We start from the raw sequence: 22392 nt of genomic DNA, 5'->3' as shown, positions 1-22392 counted from the left end.
AGCTGTTTGGACAGTGGCTTCCAGCTGGGCTGGCTCCACGAAGGCAGGATGCTCACCTCCTGCCTTCATCATTGTGCCTGCAGCTTTGACCCCCCTGGTCCCATGTCAGCCGGCATGTCCTGTGAAATGCGTGTCACCTTCAAGCCCATGGTGAGTGTGGAGCCCAACACCAAGCCGTGGAAAAGGGGATTTTCTCACCCTGTCGCAAGAGGGTGGTGGGTGGAATCGGGGTCTCCGCTGCCCGCCAGGCTCCACAGAGTGCTGTGATGGAGGAGGGACACACCTCAGAAGGGGTCACGCAGGCCCCTGTTCGGCTGCTTTATGCCCAAAACGTTTTGGAATGTTCCTCAATGCCAGCAGGGTGACAAGGCGGCTCCTCTGTGTCACTGGCTGCCAGGTGTGACCGCTCGTGGTAGCGGGTCCAAGGGGGCGCGCGCTCTGTGGACCCCTCCCTCGGGCGGGGGGGGTGGCTGTGACTGTGTGGACAGCACGTGTCACTGCGGAAGGCTGCGAACATGTGGGTGATTGGGTGGTTTTACTTTTTAGGTAAACAAAGATCTGGAAGGAAACATCTCGTTTCTGGCTCAGACGGGCAGGTTTTCTGTTCCACTGAAATGTTCAGCGAAGAAATGCTCCGTGAGTTCTCGCCAAGCGTCCGGGTTGGGAGGGTGGGCAGCCGGGGCCTGAGACGTCCAGCCTGGGGAGGTGGGCACCCGCAGCAATGCTGGAAATGTCCAGACAAGTCCTGCGCTGGGTGGAGCCCATATTGCAGGAACCCCGGGTCAGAGGAGATCCTGAAAGCTCTGTGGGGTCCCTTTGATTCCTTTCTTTTTTTGAGCTATAGTCGCCATGCTGCATCTCACATCCCCAGACCTTATAACTGAAGTATGTACCTTTGGACCCCCTTCACCCATTTTGCCCACTCCCACCCCTGCCTCTGGGAACCACCATCTGGTTTTGTATCTGTGAGTTCCATGTTGTTTAGATTCCACATATAAGTGCGATCATACAGTATCTGTCTTTTATGCCTGACTTATTTCACTTAGCTCAGTACCATCCAGGTTGTTACAAATAGCAAGGTTTCCTTTTTAACGGCTGAATAACTTTCCATTTTATATGTACCACATTTTCTTTATCCATGCATCCATCAATGGCCACTTAGGTTGCTTCCATGTCTTGGCTTTTGTAAATAGTGCTTCACGGGCTTCCCTGGTGGCGCAGTGGTTGAGAGTCCACCTGCCGATGCAGGCGACACGGGTTCGTGCCCCGGTCCGGGAAGATCCCACATGCTGCGGAGCGGCTGGGCCCCTGAGCCATGGCCGCTGAGCCTGCGCGTCCGGAGCCTGTGCTCCGCAACAATAGAGGCCACACAGTGAGAGGTCCGCGTACCGCAAAAAAAAAAAAAAAAAAAAAATAGTGCTTCAGTGAACATGGGCATGCAGATAACTCTTCTGATGATACCAATTTCATGCCTTTGGATAAACACCCAGAAGTGGAATTGCTGGATCATATGGTAATTCTACTTTTAATTTTTTGAGGAACCTCCATACTGTTTTCCGTAGTGGTTGCACTAATTACCTTCCCACCAACAGGGCACGAGGGCTCCCTTTTCTCCACGTCCTTGCCAACACTTGTTATTTCTTTCTTTTTGATAATAGATATTCCAACGGTATAAGATGATATCCCATTGTGGTTTTGATTTGCATTTCTCTGATGATTAGTGATACTGAGCACCTTTCAGGTACCTGTTGGCCATTTGGATGTCTTCTTTGGGAAAATATCTATTCAGTTCATCTGCCCATTTGTAAATCAGATTGTTTTTTGTTTTTGTTTTTGTTTTTTTGCTCTTCAGTTGTGTGAGTTCTTCATATATTTTGGATATTAACCCTTTATCAGGTGTGTGATTTGTAAATATTTTCTCCCATTCCATAGGTTGCCTTTTCATTTTGTTGGTGATTTCCTTTGCTGTGCAGAATTGATTTTTTCTTTTAATTAAGAAAAGTTTCAAAGTAATGAAGAGCAGAAAGAATAGTACAATGTATATCCGTATACCCACTTCCAGAGTCCAATCATTGTCAACATTTGCCACGCTTGCTTCAGCTGTCTACCTGTCTGTTTTTGCTGGCCCATTTCAAAGTGAATTAGCAATATCACAACACTCAACACCCATCCTTATAAAATGTCAGCATGCATCTAGAATAAAATTAACCACATTCCTAGCTATCACCTATCACCCAGTGCACATTCAAATGTACTGAAGTGTCCCCAAACCAGCTTTTTTTTTTTTTTTTTTGCTGTACGCGGGCCTCTCACTGCTGTGGCCTCTCCCGTTGCGGAGCACAGGCTCCGGACACACAGGCTCCGCGGCCATGGCTCGCGGGCCCAGCCGCTCCGCGGCACGTGGGATCCTCCGGGATCGGGGCACGAACCCGTGTCCCCTGCATCGGCAGGCGGACCCTCAACCACTGCGCCACCAGGGAAGCCCCCCAAACCAGCTTTTATAACTGATTGTTTAAGCTGCGATACAGTCAAGCTCACACATTGCATTTGATTATTAGGTTCTTAAGTCTCTTTATTTTAGGCTTTAGTTGTGGTAAAATACACATAGCATAGAATACACCATCGTAACCATTTTTAGGTGCACAGTTCAGGGGTATTAAGTACTTTCACACTGTTGTGCAGCCCTCACCAGAACTCTTCGTTTTGCAAAACCGAAGCTCTGTCCCCATTAAACACTCCCTCCAGCCCCTGGCGACCTCCATTCTGCTTTCTGTCTCTACAAATTTGATGACTCTTAAGTACCTTATATAAGTGGAATCACATGGTATTTTCCCTTTTGTGACTAGCTTATTTCACTGAGCCCAGTGCCCTCAAGGTCCATCCATGTTGTAGCCTGTGTCAGAATTTCCTTCCTTTTTCAGGCTGATTGCTATGGAGGGCTTTGCTTCTGTCATTTTGCTATTTGTTTTCATTGCCGTATAGCTCTTTTGTCCCTCATTTCCTGCACTACTGTCTTCTTTATGTTTAGTTGATTTTATGCAGTGAAGTGTTTAAATTCCTTTCTCGTCTCCTTTTTTTTTTTTGCGGTACGCGGGCCTCTCGCTGTTGTGGCCTCTCCCGTTGCGGAGCACAGGCTCCGGACGCGCAGGCTCAGTGGCCATGGCTCACGGGCCCAGCCGCTCCGCGGCATGTGGGATCTTCCCGGACTGGGGCACAAACCCGTGTCCACTGCATCGGCAGGCGGACTCCCAACCACTGCGCCACCAGGGAAGCCCCATCACTGTAGCTTTGATTTGCATTTCCCTGATGATTTGTGATGTTGAGCATCTTTTCATGTGCTTGTTGGCCATGGGTATGTCTTCTTTGGAAAAATGTCTATTCAAGTCCTTTACCCATTTTGAATTTGGTTGTTATTTGTTTTGTTGTTGTTGAGTTTTAGGAGTTCTCTGTGCATTCTGGGTATTAACCCCTTATCAGATATATGAGTTTCAAATATTTTCTCCCATTCTCTGGGTTGTCATTTTACTCTATAGAAAATGTCTTTTGATATAAAAATTTTTTCAATTTTCATGAAGTCCAATTTGTCAGTTTTTTCTTTCGTTGCCTGCGCCTTTGGTGTCATATCTAAGAAATTATTGCCAAATTCAGTGTTGTGAAGATTTTACCCTTTGTTTTCTTCTAAGGGTTTTATTGTTTTAGGTCTTATATTTAGGTCCCTGATCCATTTTAAGTTAATTTTTGTGTATGGAATTAGGTAATTCTTTTGCATGTGGACATCCACTTTTCCCTGTACCATTTGTTGAAAAGACTGTCTTTTCCCCCATTGAATGGTCTTGGCACCCTTGTCAAAAGTTATTTTACCATATATGTGAGGGTTTATTTCTAGGCTCTCTGTTCTACTCCATTGGTCTATATGTCTGTCTTTATGCCAGTGCCACACTGTTTTGATCACTGTAGCTTTGCAGTAAGTTTTGAAATGAGGAAGAATGACTCCTCCAGTTTTGTTCTTCCTTTTCAAGATTGTTTGGGCTATTCTGGGTCCCTTGCGATTCCATATGAGTATGAGAATGGATTTTCCTGTTGCTTTAAAAAATGTCATTTGAATTTTGATAGGGATTGCATTGAATCTGTAGATTGCTTTGGGTAATATTGATTTCTCAACAATAGTAAGTCTTACAGTCCATGAATATGGGATGTGTTTCCATTTATTTATGTCTTCTTTCAACAATGTTTTGTAGTTTTATTGTACAAGACTTTCACCTCCTTGGCTAAGATAACTCCTAAAAATTTCATTCTTTTTTTATGTCATTGTAAATGGATTTGTTTTTGCAATTTCCTTTTCAGATTGTTCATTGTTCATGTACAGAAATGCAACTGATTTTTGTGTTGCATTTGTATCTTTTACTTTGACTTTGTATCTTGCTACTTTGCTGAATTTGTTTATTAGATCTAACAGCTTTCTTGTGGAGTCTTTAGGATTTTCTGCATATAAGATTATGTAATCTGCAAACAGAGATAATTTTACTTCTTCCTTTCCAATTTGGATACCGTTTTTTTCTTGACTAATTGCTGTGGCTAGAATTTCTAGTACTATGTTGAACAGAAGTGGGGAAAGCAGGCATCCTTCCCTCATTCGTCATCTTAAAGTAAAAGCTTTCAGTCTTTCACCACTGAATATTATGTTATGTTATGTTATATTGCAATATTATGTTATGTTGCTTTCATATTTGGCTTTTATTATATAAAGGTAGTTTCTTTCTATTCCTATTTTGTTGAGTGCTTTTATTATAAAAGGGTGTTGAATTTTGTCAGATGCTTTTTCTTCATCAATTGAGATAATCGTGTGGGTTTTTCCCCTCCATTTTGCTGATGTCACATACTTCATTGATTGTTATTTTTACATTCAACCATCCTTACATTCCAGGAATAAATTCCACTTGGTCATTGTGTATATTCTGTTTGCTAACATTTTGTTGAGGGTTTTTGCATCAATATTCATAAGGCATTTTGGTCTGTACTTTTCTTTTGTTGTGGTATCTTTGCCTGGCTTTGGTATCAGGGTTATGCCAATCTCCTAGAATGAGTTATGAAGTGCTTCTACCACTTCAGTTTTTTTTGGAAAGTTTGAGAAGGGTTGGTATTCTTTAACTGTTTGGTAGAATTCATCAGTGATGCCATCAGGTCCAGGGCTTTTCTTTGTCAGTAGATTTTTTATTATACATTCAATCTTCTTACTAGTCATAGGTCTATTCAAATTGTCTTATTTCTTTGTGGTTCAGTGTTGGTAGGTTTTGTGTTTCTAGGAATTTGTACATTTCATCTGGGTTTGTTGCAGTTTGTTGGTACGATTGTTTACAGTACTCACTTACAATCCTTTTTACTTCTGTAGAATCAGTATTAATGTCCCCACTTTCATTTCTGATTTTAGTAATTTGAGTCTTTCTTTTCTTAGTCCATTTAGCAGAAGTTTGTCAATTTTGTTGATCTTTTTGAAGAACCAACTTTTGATTTCATTAACTCTCTTTATTTTTCTATTCTCTCTTTTGTTTATCTCTGCTCTGATCTTTATTATTTTTTTCTGTCTGCTAGTTTTGGATTTACTTTGTTCTTTTCCTAATTTCTTGAGTAGCAAACATAAGTTGTTGATTTGAGCTCTGTCTTGTTTTATGTTTTGTTTTGGTTTTGGTTTTGGTTTTTTGGCTGCACCATGCGGCTTGCAGAATCCTAGTTCCCCGACCAGCAATCAAACCCTGGCCCTCCACAGTGAAAGTTCAGAGTCCCAACCACTGGACCACCAGGGAACTCCCTGTCTTGTTTTTTAACGTAAGCTATGTAATGTAATGTAAGTTTTTTCTTTAATAAATTTATTTTTTTTATTTATTTTTGGCTGCTTTGGGTCTTCATTGCTCTGCACAGGCTTTCTCTAGTTGAGGTGAGCGGGTGCTACCCTTCGTTGCGGTGCAGGAGCTTCTCATTGCGGTGGCTTCTCTTGTTGTGGAGCATGGGCTCTAGGAGCACGGTCTTCAGTAGTTGTGGCACGTGGGCTCATTAGTTCTGGCTCACGGGATTTAGAGCGCAGGCTCAGTAGTTGTGGCACACAGGCTTAGTTGCTCTGTGGCATGTGGGATCTTCCTGGATCAGGGCTTGAACCCATGTCCCCTGCCCTGGCAGGTGGATTCTTAACCACTGCACCACCAGGGAAGCCCCTGTAATGTAAGTTTCTTAATGTAAGCTATAAATTTCCCCTTTAGCACCCCTTCCACTGGATCCCATAAGTTTGGGTATGTTGTGTTTTTGTTTCCATTCATTTTTATTATTTTATAAGTTCTCTTGTGATTTCTTCTTTGATCCATTTGATGCTTAAAAGTGTGTTGTTTAATTTCCACAATTTGGTGAATTTTTCAGTTTTCTTTATGTTATTGATTTCTAACTTCATCCTGTTGTGGTCAGAGAAGGTACTTTGTACAATACCTATCTTTTTAAGGATGTTGAACCTTAGTTTGTGGCCTAACATGTGGCCAAGCCTGGAAAGTGTCCCGTGAGCACCTGAGAGAATAACACGCGCTGTTGTTGGGTGGAGTGTTCTGTATACGTCTGTTAGATCTCACTGGTTTATTACGTTCCTAAGTCCTGTATTTCCTTCCTTGTCTTCTGTCTGCTTGTTCTGCTTGCTATCATGAGAGGAGGAGTATTGTAGAACTTTCTCTTTCTCCCTTCGATTCCATCAGTTTTCGCTTCATATACTTTGATAGTCCGCTGTTGGATGTGTAACTGACTATAATTGTTATATCTTCTTGCTGTATTGAGTTTTTTATTAATATATCACCATTGCTCTTTTTATTATCTCCATAGTTTTGCCTTTTCCCAAAAGTCATAGAGTTGGGATCATACAGTTTGGAGCCTTTTCACATCGGCTTCTTTCACTTAGTTTAAGGTTTCTCCATGTCTGTTTATGGCTTGATAGCTCATTTCTTTTTAGCTGGCTTGACTTTTTTTTAAAATAAATTTATTTATTTATGTATTTATTTTTGGCTGCGTTGGGTCTTCGTTGCTGCACGCGGGCTTTCTCTAGTTGTGGTGAGCGGGGGCTACTCTTCGTTACGGTGCGCGGGCTTCTCATTGTGGTGGCTTCTCTTGCTGTGGAGCACAGGCTTCAGTAGTTGTGGCTTGTGGGCTCTAGAGCGCAGGCTCAGTAGTTGTGGCACACAGGCTTAGTTGCTCTGCGGCATGCGGGATCTTCCTGGACCAGGGCTTGAACCCGTGTCCCCTGCACTGGCAGACAGATTCTTAACCACTGCACCACCAGGGAAGCCCCTGACTTTTCAAGACTTGCACTCAGGTGCTCCCAAACTGTCACGATCAGTCCACAGGTCTATGATTTCTGGGATGTGGATTGTGTCCTGGGTTGTGCAGAGGCCCTGCCTCCCCTCATGAGCCAGAGGCAGGCCTCACCTCTGAGCATGAAGACAGGGCCAGAGCTCCTGTGTCCCCTCAGGGGTGCAGGGTGACAGGTGGGAGAGGAGACCTTGCTGTGAGCCTGGTGCGGTCACCCTGGCTCACTCGGGGTCTTTTGGCAGCTGTCCCTCGACAAGGAGCTCATCGACTTCGGCAGCTATGTGGTGGGTGAGACTGCATCCTGGACCATCACGCTGACCAACCTCGGGGCCTTGGGCACCAGGTTCAGGTTTCTCCTGGCATCAGAGTGCTGTGAGATGGACACGTCCCCGTCGGTCTTCAACACAGTGAGTGTGCTACTGCTCCTGGTCAATGCCGTGACTGCTCAGCCAAGGGCAGCATGTGGCATCTCCCGCCCCGAGACACAGTCCCACGAGTGTAAAGGGGGCCACGTCAATGTGGGCGGGAGAAGGCCCAGCAGCAGGATGGCCTCCGGTCAGTCTAGGTAGAAGAGATCTGTCTCTGTAAGGAGGGCACCTAGGGCAGCAGGATGCTGTCCCGTCACACGTGTTGGCAAGGTGGTGGCCAAGTGCTCCAGGCCCTAAAGTCCCAGCCTATGGGGAACAGGCCGTCCAGCCCAGACACCCCAACCTGAAAAGCACAGCAAACCCTGCCCCGCACCTGCACCTCTCCCAAAGGTGCGAGGGGGGCCCTGGTCCTCTCACGGGAAGGCTGTGCACGTGTGCTGCTGAGGAAGCGGAAAGAGGTGGGACCCCATTGGTGGAGACAACTTCCAGCACAGCCAGTGGACCCTGGGGGGGATTATTTGGGGGTGAGGACAAGCGCCTGGGCCCTCAGGGCTCCCCACGGGCACCAGCCGTCTCCTGGTGGGTGTCTGTCCGGCTGGACGGCAGCTCCACCCAGGCAGTGCCCTGTGTGTCCCCCCGTGGCTCCTGAGTTGCATGTGGCAGGCACTCCATCGGTCTGTTGTGAGCCCAGGGGAGAGGACTGGGGGTCACTGACCTCTGGGAAAAGAGCAGAGGTGGGGTTGGGCCGCTCTCAGCCTGCTGGGATCTGAGCTGAAGCCAGGAGAGCTCGGGGCTGGAGCCTGGGGGGCCCAAGCCCATGCTGGGGAAGAGCAGGCGTCCTGGAGGAACTTGGCTGTGTGCGCACATGCAGCAGGGTCCGGGACAGGGCCAAGGAGGAGCCCGCCTGGGTGAGAGGGGCCCTGAGCCCCGGACGAGCCCGGCACGGGTCGCCAGAGAGCTGTTGAGGGGTGCCGTGGGAGCCTGCGGCCCCCAGCCCGGATCACAGCCAGGCTCTCACCGTGGCCCTCCCCAGATGGCGGGTCTGGACGGTTGATGGGAAAGGCAAGTGGAAACTGCCAGTAAAGGTGTCACGTTCTCTTTTTCAGAGCAGTAGCTTTACATATGAAGACAAAGGTTTTTACAGTAAAGTCGCCACCAGTTTTTCCGAGCAGCTGACGGCGGGCAACGAGTCCGTGCCCGCAGACGTGCCGAGCCGGAAGGAGTCTGGAAAACTGGACACAAAGGAGAAGGAGGAGGGGCGCCCCGCAGGTGAGCTGGGCCCGCGGCCTGCACTCAGCACGCAGCCCTGGGCCACCTTGGCAGCAGGGCCCCGAGCCCCAGCCATTTGACGGGCAGAGGGGCTGGCAGGCCATGTCGGAGGGCCCCAGAGGGACAGATTCCGGGAGCCACTCCAAGCACGGTTGCGTCCGGCGAAGCCCGGTTGTGCCAGTGTGGTGCCAGGGGGCTGGGCAGTGCAGGATTTTTCCAAGGCTCCAGTTTTAAGTAAGTAAGAAAATATTCATACTTTTTCATACTCAAATATTCATATATAGTATTCATACTCAAATATTCATACATGGTATTTATATATTCAACTACATACTGGTTATGGAGTGGATTAAAATTTGCATCCATATTTAAGCTAACAGAAGACTTAAAGGAAATGCCCAGCTTTGGACCACCAGGCTGGCCACAAGGGGAATTGCCCTCCTCCCTGCCCTTGGTGGCCCTTGTTGGGACATCTGAGGAGTCCTACCTGATGGAGGGAGGGAGGGGATGGGGAAGGGGCCGGGGGCTCTGCTGATGGGGTCGCTGAAGGCCCCAGGCTGGCTGGGGCCACCCTGAACTCCATCCGGAAGTCAAGTGCGTATAACACGTGAGGACAGTTTAAAGAAGAGCCAGGAAGTAGGCAGCCCGAGCCCAGGCGGAGCTTGAGGAGGACGAGGATCCGTGCGGCCGCGCTCACCGGACACACCGCCTCCCCCCGGGACATCCCTCTGGCGTTGTCTTCAGCATTTCCTTGCCTCCCTTTGCTTTTTCCATCCATGTTCATGGTCAGAAAGGACTGGATTTCTGCAGCGTTGGAGCCGCAGCGAGTACATCCTGAGTTGTTTGGTTGCTTAGCGTTGAGCTCTGTGGGGCGTCCACGTGGACTGGACGGGGCTCCTCCTCTGCGTGGCGGCTCCTCTCACGAGCATGCCTCGGTCACAGGCCGCTCCCACCGGCTCACATCAGGGGGATTTCACGGCGTGGGCCGTGCGCGCAGGGGCTCAGGCAGCGTCTCCAAGTGTGTGAGTCTCCCTGGGGCGTGTCTTTGCCGCATCGCGGGGGACACGCGGCTTCACTGTTATTACTACATCTGTTCTTGTCCCGCGTGGCTGCAGCTGGGACTGCGCTACCCAGTGCAGCTGCCGCTAGTCACATCTGGCTATTCAGATTTAAATTAACCAAAATTAAGTAATAGGAGAATTTCCTTCCTCCTTCCTGAGAGCCTCATTTCAAGAGCTCACAGCCACCCGCGGCCCCGTGGCTGGGTTCCGCTGGGCGGCTCCGCGGGGACAGCCTGGAGGCCTGGAAAGGGAGGCTCCCCTTTGCACTGCTCACCCACCAATGCGGCCGCCTGTCTTTCCAGGTGCCTCTTTACCATTTGTATTTTCTTTTGTATGAAATTCCTGTTAAAGCTTTTCACCCACTTTCCTACGGGGATGTTTGTCTTTTCTTAGGAGTTCTTTCCAGATCCTGTATGCTTAGCCTTTGTCAGTTAGGAGGCTGCAAATATTGCCTCCAAGTTGAAGTCGTGGCTTGTCCTTTTACTCCCTTTATGATCTCTTTTCTTAAATCAGAGTTCTTAATTTAATTTAATTTAATTTAATTTTTTATTTATTTATTTTTTTGGCCATGCCACGTGGCATGTGGGATCTTAGTTCCCCAACCAGGGATCAAACCCGCACCCCTTGCATTGGAAGTGCAGAGTGTTAACCACTGGACCGCCAGGGAAGTCCCAAAGTTCTATTTATTTATTTATTTGGCTGCGCCGGGTCTTAGTTGCGGCACGCGGGATCTTCATTGCGGCATGAGGGATCTTTAGTTGCATCATGCAAACTCTTAGTTGTGGCATGCATGCGGGATCTAGTTCCCTGACCAGGGATTGAACCCAGACCCCGTGCATTGGGAGCAAAGAGTCTTAACCACTGGACCACCAGGGAAGTCCTGGAAGTCCCAAAGTTCTTAATTTTAATGTTTGCAAGTCTACCCATCATTTCTTTTGAGGTGTGTGTTTTATGCCTTTACAGCAACTTTTCCCCTATCCCAGGGCCATAAGGACATAAGACATGGCTCTTACGTTTTGGGTCTGTGGTCCAGCTAATTTCTGTGTGTGATGTGAGGTAGACGCCAAGGCTCTTATTTTTCCCATGTGTCTGTCCCATCATTCCTGCAACACAGGTTGAAAATACTTTCCTTTCCCTGGTGGATTGATTTGTTATCTTTGTAGCAAATGCATTGAAAGTGTGGGTATACTTCTGGACTCTGTATGCTGATCAGTTGACCCATTTACCTCTCCTGACCCAGCACCATCCATCTGGATTATTGTAGCTTTAGAGTTAGCCTTGAAGCCGTGTAGTGTTAAGTCACCCAACTTTGCTCTTTTTTTTGGCAAGGTATTTGCTTTGGATATTTTAGGTACTTGCATTATATGTTTTTTTATGTATAAATTTGTTTATTTTATTTTTTATTTATTTTTGGCTGCGTTGGGTCTTCGTTGCTGCACGCGGGCTTTCTCTAGTTGCGTTGAGCGGGGACTACTCTTTGTTGCAGTGCGCGGGCTTCTCATTGCAGTGGCTTCTCTTGTTGCAGAGCATGGGCTCTAGGCATGCGGGCTTCAGTAGTTGTGGCACTCGGGCTCAGTAGTCGTGGCTTGCAGGCTTAGTTGCTCCGCGGCATGTGGGATCCTCCCAGACCAGGGCTTGAACCCGTGTCCCCTGCATTGGCAGGCGGATTCTTAACCACTGCACCACCAGGGAAGCCCCTGGGGGACTGTTGATAAACGTTGGTGTGAACATGGGATGCAGGGGTGCATGGGACCCCTGCCTCGGTATTTTTCTAATACTCCAGGAAAGCATCTTTCAAAAGACCGTTTTTGTAAACTCACACGTGGCTTCAAGACCTACTTTAAACCTACAATAATCAAGACAGTGTGGTCCAGATAAGGACACATGGATCAGCGGATCAGAACAGAGATTACAAAATGTGGAGAGAGGAGAGACGCTGGTGTGCACACAGATGGCTCTGTTCCCAGGGGGACAGAGGGTGAGTGGGTGGGGCTCCCTCCTCACCTCCTCTGCCTCCTGTGCTGGCTCAGGGAGTCAGCTGGTCTTGACCCCCAGCACCACACGTCGGGAGGGGCCACCTTCCTAGTGGAGTTTGGGCCACCCCCCACGGGAGGCTCGTGGGGGTCCTCACATCAGCTGTGCAGCTCCCAGCGTGGGCCCCTGAGACCTGCTGGCCCAGAACCTTCCCCACGGCTGCAGCGTGGAGCACGGCAGGAGTGCTCAGAGCAAAGTGTCTGCCTCAGAGGGCTGCACACGTGGCGGACAAGTGCATCACGAGTATGAACTGCCACAGAGCAGGGCAGCAAGGGGGCAGCAGTGTGGGCCCCTTGCCCTTTACAGTGGCGAGGGCGTCACCCTGATCATTGAAAACCATCAGCCAGGGCTTCCCGGGTGGCGCAGTGGTTAAGAATCCGCCTGCCAATGCAGGGGACACGGGTTCGAGCCCTGGTCCGGGAAGATCCCACATGCCGCGGAGCAACTCAGCCCGTGCGCCACAACTACTGAGCCTGCGCTCTAGAGCCTGTGCTCTGCAACAAGAGAAGCCACCGCAATGAGATGCCCGCGCACCGCAGCAAAGAGTAGCCCTGCTGGCCACAACTAAAGGAAGCCTGCACGCAGCAATGAAGACCCAACACAGCCAAAAATAAATAAGTTTATTTTTATTTTTATTTTTATTTATTTATTCTTTTTTTGGCGGTATGCAGGCCTCTCACTGTTGTGGCCTCTCCCGTTGCAGAGCACAGGCTCTGGACGCGCAGGCTCAGTGGCCATGGCTCACGGGCCCAGCTGCTCCGCGGCATGCAGGATCCTCCCAGACCGGGGCACGAACCCGTGTCCCCTGCATCAGCAGGCGGACTCTCAACCACTGCGCCACCAGGGAAGCCCAATAAGTTTATTCTTAAAAAAAATAAAGAAAATGAACCAAATAAAACTTCTGGCAGTAAGAATATGATCACTGAAAACAAACAAAAACCCAATCACTGGGTTAAACTGTGGATTAGACACTGCTGAAGAGACAATTAGGGAACTAGAAGATAGAGATGGAAACATGAAAGAAGCAGTACAACACGTGTACTGTCGAGGATGAGTAAGGAACGACTTGTCCACTGGAATCAGGAAAAGGCAGGATTTAAAGAGCTACTTGCTGAGAATGTTCTAAAATATCAACATGCCTCTAACTCCGGGAAGTGAGTAAATATCCACTCTGTGACTGACAGAACAGAATGGACGCATGGAGCAGATACACTGCACACATAATTAATGAAAGTCTTCCTAATCATTAACAAGCCTGATTGTAGAATTAGTGGAAGCTCACCGTATTCCCAGCAAACTGACCAACACGATTCCACCCTGGGTCACCAAGTGACCCCAACCAGCATCCATGCAAGATGAAGCAGCTGACCCCAGGTCTGGCCTGGACTCAGGGCATAGGGAAGGACCCCGTGGGCCCAGGTCTGGGCTCTCACCGAGGTAACTCCTGAAGCAGACAAGGACGTAAACAGTGGGGTGGTGGGAGCCAACTGGCCCACTCGCCCCCACCCAACCTGGTGACAGTCATAGCTTCTGGCTGCATGAGAAGTCTGCCACGTTGGAGGAGCCAGAACTGGGGGCCTCTGCCTTTACAACCCCAGGCCCCAGAAATGGTGCAGACCGCCCTGTGGTAGCCTGGGGCAGGCCGCAGCAGTGCACCTGGGGTCTCCACGGGGCCAGCCTGGCAGCCCAGCTGGGGAAGGACTCAGAAAGGACGCTGGCCTTCACCTCCTATCAAACTGGGTCTGTTCACATGCAAAGTCAACAGGAAGACCTTCTCAGATGAGAGCAAACAGCGCCTGCCCTTCCTGATGGGTGGCCTGCCATTCTTAGGGCGCCCCCCCAAATCCCGAGGGGCAGGGCGGGATCCATGGCCCACCAGTGGGGAAGAGATGTTCAAAACATGCAGGCAATGTGCACACAGACAAGGCTAAATGAGTGTGAAAATTAGGCTGCGAACATTTTATTATCACCTGAAAGTGGATATTGTGTTACATTTCCAGGGCTCAGCAGCCCCCTCGGGCTCCAGCGGGTCCCTGGGAAATGGCTGACCCCCTCCCCACACCCCACCCTGGCCCAGCCCTGACACAGCACCCTGCTGTTTCCTCATCTTATCACAAACCCCCTTGAGCCCACTTTCCACTCCTCCTGCTTTGAAGTGAAGCCCCAGATGGTCCACTTCGCGGCCGTCCTGTCCCCGATGCGCTGCTCTCAGGCCGCTGCACCCACTGGGCTGCCCTGGGGCCAGCATCCTTCACCCACCCCCTTCCCTGTGCTGGGGCTTTGGGCAACTAGGGACCCTCTCCCACCCCAGCCTCCTGCTCCAGAGGCCACAGTACCCACTGTCCAAGTCCACCTGAGAAGCCCCAGTCCTGGGGCTTGAGCTGGGGGTCCCCGAGTTCCTGAGGTCCCTGATCAGGAGATGGCCACGGGGGGAGGGGGTCTGCGGGGGCACATCCACGTGAACCTGGGGCCATAGTGATAGCCTCCTGTGGCCCCTAGCCCTGGGGAAGGGTCGGGTAGCAGGAGATGGTATTGTCAGGAGGAGCTGTCTGTGCAGGAGGGCTGGGGTGGCCCCCACGAGCCCCAGAACAGCACCTGGTCTGGGAGAGGGAGCGGGGGGGCCGGATGGTGCCCAGTGCCCCAGCTCCCCATCGGGCCTCACGGCCCCGGGAGGCCAGGTTGGGGGTGGCCACGCCTCAGGTGGGTGTGGCAGAGCTGCCCAGCCATGCCTGGCCAGCCTCACACCTGGACCCTTCTCTTCCAGAATCAGAGGGAGCTACTTTGACCACCATCGAGACTGTACCTCCCAACGAGGGACAGACAGAGTTCTCACTGGGAGAGGTCAGGACCACCTCCTTCCGGCCCCCAGGGTGGTCCGTCCCTCTGACCAGAGCCGGACTAGACTAGTCTGGCCACTGGACTCGCCTCCTCCGAGCGGTTAGCTGTCTCAGCTGGTGTCCGGCTGCCCCGTCTCAGGCTGGGGTCGGGCGGGTCCAGAGCCGCAGAGGCAGGGCCCTGGGTGCTCCTAGTCCAGCTCAGAGGAGACACCAATGCAGGGCCTCCCCAGCCAGAGCGTGGGGGCTGTGCGTGTGTGTGCGTGGACCGTGTCATCCGGAGAGCGAGTGCACACACGGGGGCTGCCACCACTCGCCCCCGCAGTGACCCGGCCGCTGTGAGGCCACGGGAGACACCATGACGGGAACGTGAAGGCTGAGCAGCCCTGCCCACCTCTCTTGCTGCGCAGATAACAGAGGGGGAGATTGGCCCCTTCAGCTCCATCAAAGTGCCCGTCATCTTCACCCCGATCGTCCCAGGAACGGTCTCCACCAGGTTCAAGGTCGTGTTTAAGAATCAGCAGTGCCCGACCGTGAGTACCCTGCTGCTCCCTGGGCACGGGTCCCCGCCCTCCGTGTCCCCTCCACCACGACCACGTGAGGCTGCTGCCCACACTGCCCACGCTTGCATGGCTAGTCAGTGACACACATGGCTGGCAACATAGCCAACACACGCATACCTGTGAACACACATGCACGCACACACACACACCGTGCACTTAATCACTAGGGATGTCTTCCTTAATTTCCCAGTAATTAAAATTTGTCATCATTACTTTTTAGATTTATTTATAAGTTTATTAAATTGAATTATGCTCAGACAATATAATCTGCAAAGTCTTTTTTAATTTGTTAGTTTTCTTTGTGACCAAAGGCAAGATTGATTTTATAAATATGATATGTGCATATGAAGAAAGTGTATTTAATGTCTGTAAACAGATTTATTAGCTGGATTATTCACATTATTCATGCCCCTCCGTGGGTTTTTTTTTTTCAAGTCATTTGCCAATTTTTCTATTGTGTTTTCTTTCTTACTGGGATTCTGAGTTTGTGGAGGTATTTTTTTTAGTTACAGGTGTCCAGCATAGTGATTCAAAAATTCTATAGATTATATTCCATTTAAAGCCATTATAGGGAATTCCCTGGCGGTCCAGTGGTTACGACTCAGCACTTTCACTTCTGTGGGCCCTGGTTCAATCCCTGGTCGGAGAACTAAGATCCCCCAAGCCGTGCAGTGCAGCCAAAAAAAAAAAAAAGTTATAAAATATCAGTTATAGTCCCTGTGCTGTCCCGTATATCCTTGCAGCTTATCTATTTTTTTTAATATTTATTTATTGATTTGGCTGCGCCGGGTCTTAGCTGTGCCATGCAGGATCTTTTAGTTGCAGCGTGTGGAATCTAGTTCTCTGACCAGGGATCGGATCTGGGCCCTCTGCATTGGGAGTGCAGCCTTAGCCACTGGACCACCAGGGAGGTGCCTGTAGTTTATCTATTTTATACACAGTAGCGTGTGCCCCTTAATCCTCTACCCCTATCTTGCCCCTCCCCTGACCCTTCTCCCCCCTGGTACCGACAAGTTTGTTCTCTATATCTGTGTCTCTTTCTGTTTTGTTATATTCATTCAATTGTTTTATTTTCTAGATTCCACATATAAGTGATCACATACAGTGTTTGTCTTTCTCTGTCTGACTTACTTCACTAAGCGTGATACCCTCTAGGTCCATCCATGTTGCTGCAAACGTCAGGATTTCATTCTTTTCATGGCTGAGTCGTATTCTGTTGTGTATATGCACCACATCTTCTTCATCCATTCCTCTGTTGATGGACACTTAGGTTGCTTCCATATCTTAGCTATTGTAAATAATGCTGTCATGAACATTGGGGTGCATATATCTTTTCAAATTAGTGTTTTTGTTTCTTGCAGATGTATACCCAAGAATGGAATTGCTGGGTCATATGGTAGTTATATTTTTAGTTTTTTGAGGAAGTTCCATACTGTTTTCCACAGTGGTTGCACCAGTTTATATTCCTACCAGCAGTGCATAGGGCTCCCTTTTCTCCACATCCTCTCCCATGCTTGTTATTTGTAGACTTTTTGATGAAAGCCATTCTGACAGGCGTGAGGTGATATCTCATTGTGGCTTTGATTTGGATTTCCCTGATGGTTGTCAATGCTGAGAATCTCTTTCTGTGCCTGTTGACCATGTGCATGTCCTCTTTGGAAACATGTCTATTCAGGTCTTCTACTCATTTTTTTTTTAACTTGTTTATTTTTTATTTTTTTGGCCATGCCACACAGCATGCGGGATCTTAGTTCCCTGACCAGGGATCAAACCCAGGCTCCCTGCAGTGGAAGCGTGGATTCCTAAGCACTGGACTGCCAGGGAATTCCCTTCTGCTCATTTTTTAATTAGGTCGTTTGTTTTTTGATATTGGGTTGTATGAGCTGTTATATATATTTTGGATATTAACCCCTTATCATTCATATCATTTGCAAATATTTTCTCCCATTCAGTAGGTTGTCTTTTCCGTCTTGTCAGTGGTTTCTTTCGCTGCACAAAAGCTTTTATGTTTAATTAGGTTCCATTTGTTTATTTTTACTTTTGTTTCCTTTGCCTTGGGAGACAGATCCAAAAAACTACTGCTACAATTTATGTCAAAGAGAGTTCTGCCTACATTTTCTTCTAAGAGTTTTATAGCTTCCGGTCTTACATTTAGGTCTTTAATACCTTTTGAGTGTATTTTTGTGTATGGTGTAGGGTAGTGTTCTAATTTCATTCTTTTACATGTAACTGTCCAGTTTTCCCAGCACCACTTGTTGAAGAGACTGTCTTTTCTCCATTGTGTGTTCTTTCCTCCTTTGTCATAGATTAGGTGACCATAAGTGCATGGGTTTATTTCTGGGCTCTCTTTCCTGTTTCATTGATCTATGTGTCTGTTTTTGTGCCAGTACCATGCAGTTTTGATGCTTGTAGCTTTGCAGTATAGTCTGGAGTCAGGGAGGGTGATTCCCCCAGCTCTGTTCTTCTTTGTCAAGATGCGTTGGCTTCCCTCCATGTTCCTTCCACACATCTATATTCCCTTATGACCCGATCTTTGACAAGTTCCCCTTACACTTTTTTTTTTAACATCTTTATTGGAGTATAACTGCTTTACAATGGTGTGTTAGTTTCTGCTTTATAACAAAGTGAATCAGCTATACATACACATATATCCCCATATCTCCTCCCTCTTGCATCTCCCTCCTACCCTCCCTGTCCCACCCCTCTATGTGGTCACAAAGCACCAAGCTGATCTCCCTGTGCTATGCGGCTGCTTCCCACTAGCTATCTATTTTACACTTGGTAGTGTATATATGTCCATGCCACTCTCTCACTTTGTCCCAGCTTACCCTTCCCCTGCCCTGTGTCCTCAAGTCCATTCTCTAAGTCTACGTCTTTATTTCTGTCCTGCCCCTAGGTTCTTCAGATCCATTTTTTTTAGATTCCATAAATATGTGTTAGCATACGGTATTTGTTTTTCTCTTTCTGACTTACTTCACTCTGTATGACAGTCTCTAGGTCCATCCACCTCACTACAAATAACTCAGTTATGTTCCTTTTTATGGCTGAGTAATATTCCATTGTATATATGTGCCACATCTTCTTTATCCAGTCATCTGTTGATGGACACTTAGTCCTGGCTATTGTAAATAGAGCTGCAATGAACATTTTGGTACATGACTCTTTTTTTTTTTTTTTTTTTTTTTTTTTTTTTTGTGGTACACGGGCCTCTCACTGCCGTGGCCCCTCCCATTGTGGAGCACAGGTTCTGGACGCACAGGCTCAGCGGCCACGGCCCACGGGCCTAGCTGCTCCACGGCACGCGGGACCCTCCCGGACCGGGGCATGAACCCGTATCCCCTGCTTCGGCAGGCGGACCCTCAACCACTGCGCCACCAGGGAAGCCCACATGACTTTTTGAATTATGATTTTCTCAGGGTATATGCCCAGTGGTGGGATTGCTGGGTCGTATGGTAGCTCTATTTTTATTTTTTTAAGGAACCTCCATACTATTCTCCATAGTGGCTGTATCAATGTACATTCCCACCAACGGTGCAAGAGGTCTCCTTACACTTCTAACAGAGGGCTCTGTTCAGCTGCTTTATTGTTTCATGCATGAGGGCTTATAGTTGCTTTCTTATCATGAATTGTGCCTTTCACCAGAACCAAACATCCCCCTTCATCCTGCTGCTCATGGCACCTCTATATCCAGCTGATCCCACAGTAACAACAAGGCCACTCCTGCTTTCCTCTGCTTCACCTTCACCTCATATCCCTTTGTCCTCCCCCCCGCAATATTTATCCTTTCTTAATGACTTCATGTGTCTTTTAAGGAGCCAGGTTTTGTCTGTGGACCCAAACTAATGTTGTCTGCCTTTAGGGGGAGAATCCAGTGCATTTGCAGCATAATATTGACTCACTTTGTTTTACTGCTTCCATTAGTTTTGTCTACTATTCATCTTATCATATTGTTTCCTCACTTTCAGTTTTCTTGTTTTCATTGGTTTGATCAAGTTGCTACTTATTCCTTTTTTCCCTGTTATTTGGAAATTCTACTTTCTATTCAGTGAACAGTCCCCTCCCCTTTCCCAGCCCTTAAATCCCACATGACTTTCTATTTCTTTTCTTAATAAATTTATTTATTTTATTTATTTATTTTTGGCTGCATTGGGTCTTTGTTGCTGTGCACGGCTTTTCTCTAGTTGTGGTGAGCGGGGGCTACTCTTCATTGTGGTGCATGGGCTTCTCATTGCAGTGGCTTCTCTTGTTGTGGAGCACGGGCTCTAGGCGTGAGGGCTTCAGTAGTTGTGGCTTGCAGGCTCTAGAGCGCAGGCTCAGTAGTTGTGGCACACAGGCTTAGTTGCTCCGCAGCATGTGGGATCTTCCTGGACCAGGGCTCGAACCCGTGTCCCCTGCATTGGCAGGCGGATTCTTAACCACTGCACCACCAGGGAAGCCCGGGTTTTTATAAACAGCTAAAAATGTTGATATTTATGAAACTGCATGCTGGGTACATGACAATCCATCATACCATTCTATCTTTTTATGTTTAAAAAATTTGAAAATAAAAAGGATTGTTTAAATTATATGACGTAAAAAGTGCCATAGATCTCCAAAACATGGCCAGTTTAATTATTAACCTTCCAGTTTTTGTAAGAGTCACAAAACACTGCTGCTGAGCTCTGAATTAGTGCTCACGGGCACCGCCTGCTCTGCTGATGGAAATACGTGTTGTCGGATTTTCATGTTCAAATTCAGTTATATTTCAAAGTCATCGGCGTTGCTATCGACGTGCCAGTCTGGGTGCCAAAGCCCAACGTAGACCTGAAGATCTGCATGTACGACCGGCTGTATCAGGACTCCATCCTCATCCGCACACGGTGAGCCCTCAGCGGGGGTGAGGTCACAGACCTCGGGGTGGGGGTCACCTGAGGTTACCCCGAGGTTCTACTGGAATCCTAGGGCTGTCACAGGAGGGAGGCTGGAGGGCCAGAGTCAGACAGAGGTAGGCAGATGCTAGGCTGCTGGCCTTGAAGATGGGAGAGGGGCCACGAGCTGAGGGACACGGTGCCTCCAGAAGCTGGAAAAGCCAGGAAACGATTCCCCACGGATCCTCCCAGGGGACCAGCCCTGCCCGCAGCTGGGCTTCTGCCCCGGGAGACTGTGTCCGGTTCTGACCTCCAGAACCGTGAGAATAAGTCAGTGTTGTCACCCCTGCGTCTCTGGGGAGCTTGCCCCCAACATGGCCAGGCCAGGCCCCTCTCGGACACAGACAGGGAAGGAGGCGTGTCCTCTGAAGGAACGTGGACGGAGCCCCGAGACAAGAAGCATGTTTCATTCACAGTGTTTTACAAGGGCATCTGGACACCACAGTTGTCATTTCTTTTTTATGCTCCTTTTAATTTTTAGTGAAGTTCAATTACATGGAGAAAAGCAGGCAAATCCTACAGTTAGAGCTTAATGGGTTTTCAGTAACCAAACACACCTGCGTACCTGGCAGGCTGCTGACACCCGGGGCCCCGCTTCCAGCCTGGAAGGCGTGGCAACGGGCAGCCTGGGTGGAAACGGACGGGCACGTGCGCCAGCCGCTGGGTCCCTGGGCCTCAGCGCTGCAAGCGTCGGGGGCCTGTTCTCACCGGGGAGCTGGGAACTCGGGACAGGACTCAGGTGGATTTGTTCAGGAAACTAGGTTTTGCAGGGCTCTGGTCAGTTTACCTCGGGACGCAGAGTGTGTCCACTCCTGGGCAGGGTGGTGACGGGGAGCGGGGAGAGTTGTGCTTTCTCAGCCCCCCCCCCGCAAGGCACAGGCTCGACATCGTACGTTTGTTGAGTGATTTTATTATATTTTTTTAAAGATTTTTTTTAACGTGGACCATTTTTAAAGTCTTTATTGAACTTGTTACAATATTGCTTCTGTTTAATGTTTTGCTTTTTTGGCCGTGAGGCACGTGGGATCCTAGCTCCCCAACCAGGGATCAAACCCACACCCCCTGCACTGGAAGGCAAAGTCTTAACCACTGGACCGCCAGGGAAGTCCCTGTTGAGTGATTTTAGAATTCAGCTTCACTCACTTGTTTAGTGTACCGAGTTTACGGACACAGGTGTAGCAAAGGAGCTGGTTCGCAATGACCCTGGTCACATGAACAGCTGCTGGAGGAGGAGCCCAGCCAGCACGGGAACGTGGGCAGGGCTGCTGTCTGCCGAGGGCGGGAGGGCCAGTCTGGGCACATTCCGTGGCAGGGGACGCCCAGGGCTGGGTGACCCTGGGGCCAGAGGTCACTGAGGGGAAGGGCTTGGTGACACTGGGGGTCAGAGGTCAAAGGGGCCCCCTTTTACTCCTCCTCGGCCAGGACCACCCAGGAGCCCGTGGATCTCCCAGGGGTCCCTGTCTGGCTGTGGGCTCTCCTTGCAGAGGGGCTCAGCCCTCAGGGTGGGGCCCCAGCAGCCACGAGGCAGGCAACGATCATCCCAGGCGGTTAAGGAGGGGTTGGAAGGCCTGGAAGGCTCTGGACCATGGCCCAGGGTTCCCGGGCAGCCCAGGAAGGGGCTCCCTCACAGGCGTGGGGCAGCTTGCCCACCACCTTTCTTCCTAGAGACTGGAAGGCAGGAGGGGAGGGGCAGCGCACCGATGGGGGCTGTGGCCTGGGGTGGCTTGGATGGGGCGCCCCACGTGGCTGGTTGAGGGCACATCTGGCTTCTCTGGCTGGCCCTGAGTTGAAAACAGGGACAAAAATTGGGGAAACTGCGGTCACTGGCCAAGGCCTGGCCGTCTGGGGACCTCCCGAGCATCCTGCAGGGCTCGTGCTGGCACGTGCCCACGCCTGGGCGGGGAGGGCAAAACTCTGGGAGGGCCGGCGCCCACCCCCCAGGTCCCTGCACCCAGCACCTGCCCGGCGAGGGTCTTCCCAGAAAACACTAGGTTTCTGAGAACCGACTGGGCGCCTTTCAG

At 49.3% G+C, this 22392-nt stretch overlaps 1 protein-coding gene across 1 annotated transcript in view; it reads left to right on the top strand.

The window, feature by feature from the left end:
• CFAP74 (cilia and flagella associated protein 74) overlaps positions 1–22392 on the top strand; it is a 75806-nt gene that overhangs the window by 39340 nt on the left and 14074 nt on the right. The window contains exons 15-21 of the mRNA XM_082615271.1: positions 84–150; positions 547–636; positions 7578–7742; positions 8810–8972; positions 14832–14908; positions 15312–15434; positions 20202–20323. Coding sequence (XP_082471397.1) covers positions 84–150; positions 547–636; positions 7578–7742; positions 8810–8972; positions 14832–14908; positions 15312–15434; positions 20202–20323 — 807 coding nt within the window. The remainder of the gene's footprint in view (positions 1–83; positions 151–546; positions 637–7577; positions 7743–8809; positions 8973–14831; positions 14909–15311; positions 15435–20201; positions 20324–22392) is intronic.

This window comes from Mesoplodon mirus (genome assembly GCF_964341445.2).
Source record: "Mesoplodon mirus genome assembly, chromosome: 3".
Taxonomy (NCBI): Eukaryota; Metazoa; Chordata; class Mammalia; order Artiodactyla; family Ziphiidae; genus Mesoplodon; species Mesoplodon mirus.
The sequence above is the reverse complement of the archived record's forward strand: the minus strand, read 5'-3'. Positions and strand labels throughout refer to the sequence as shown.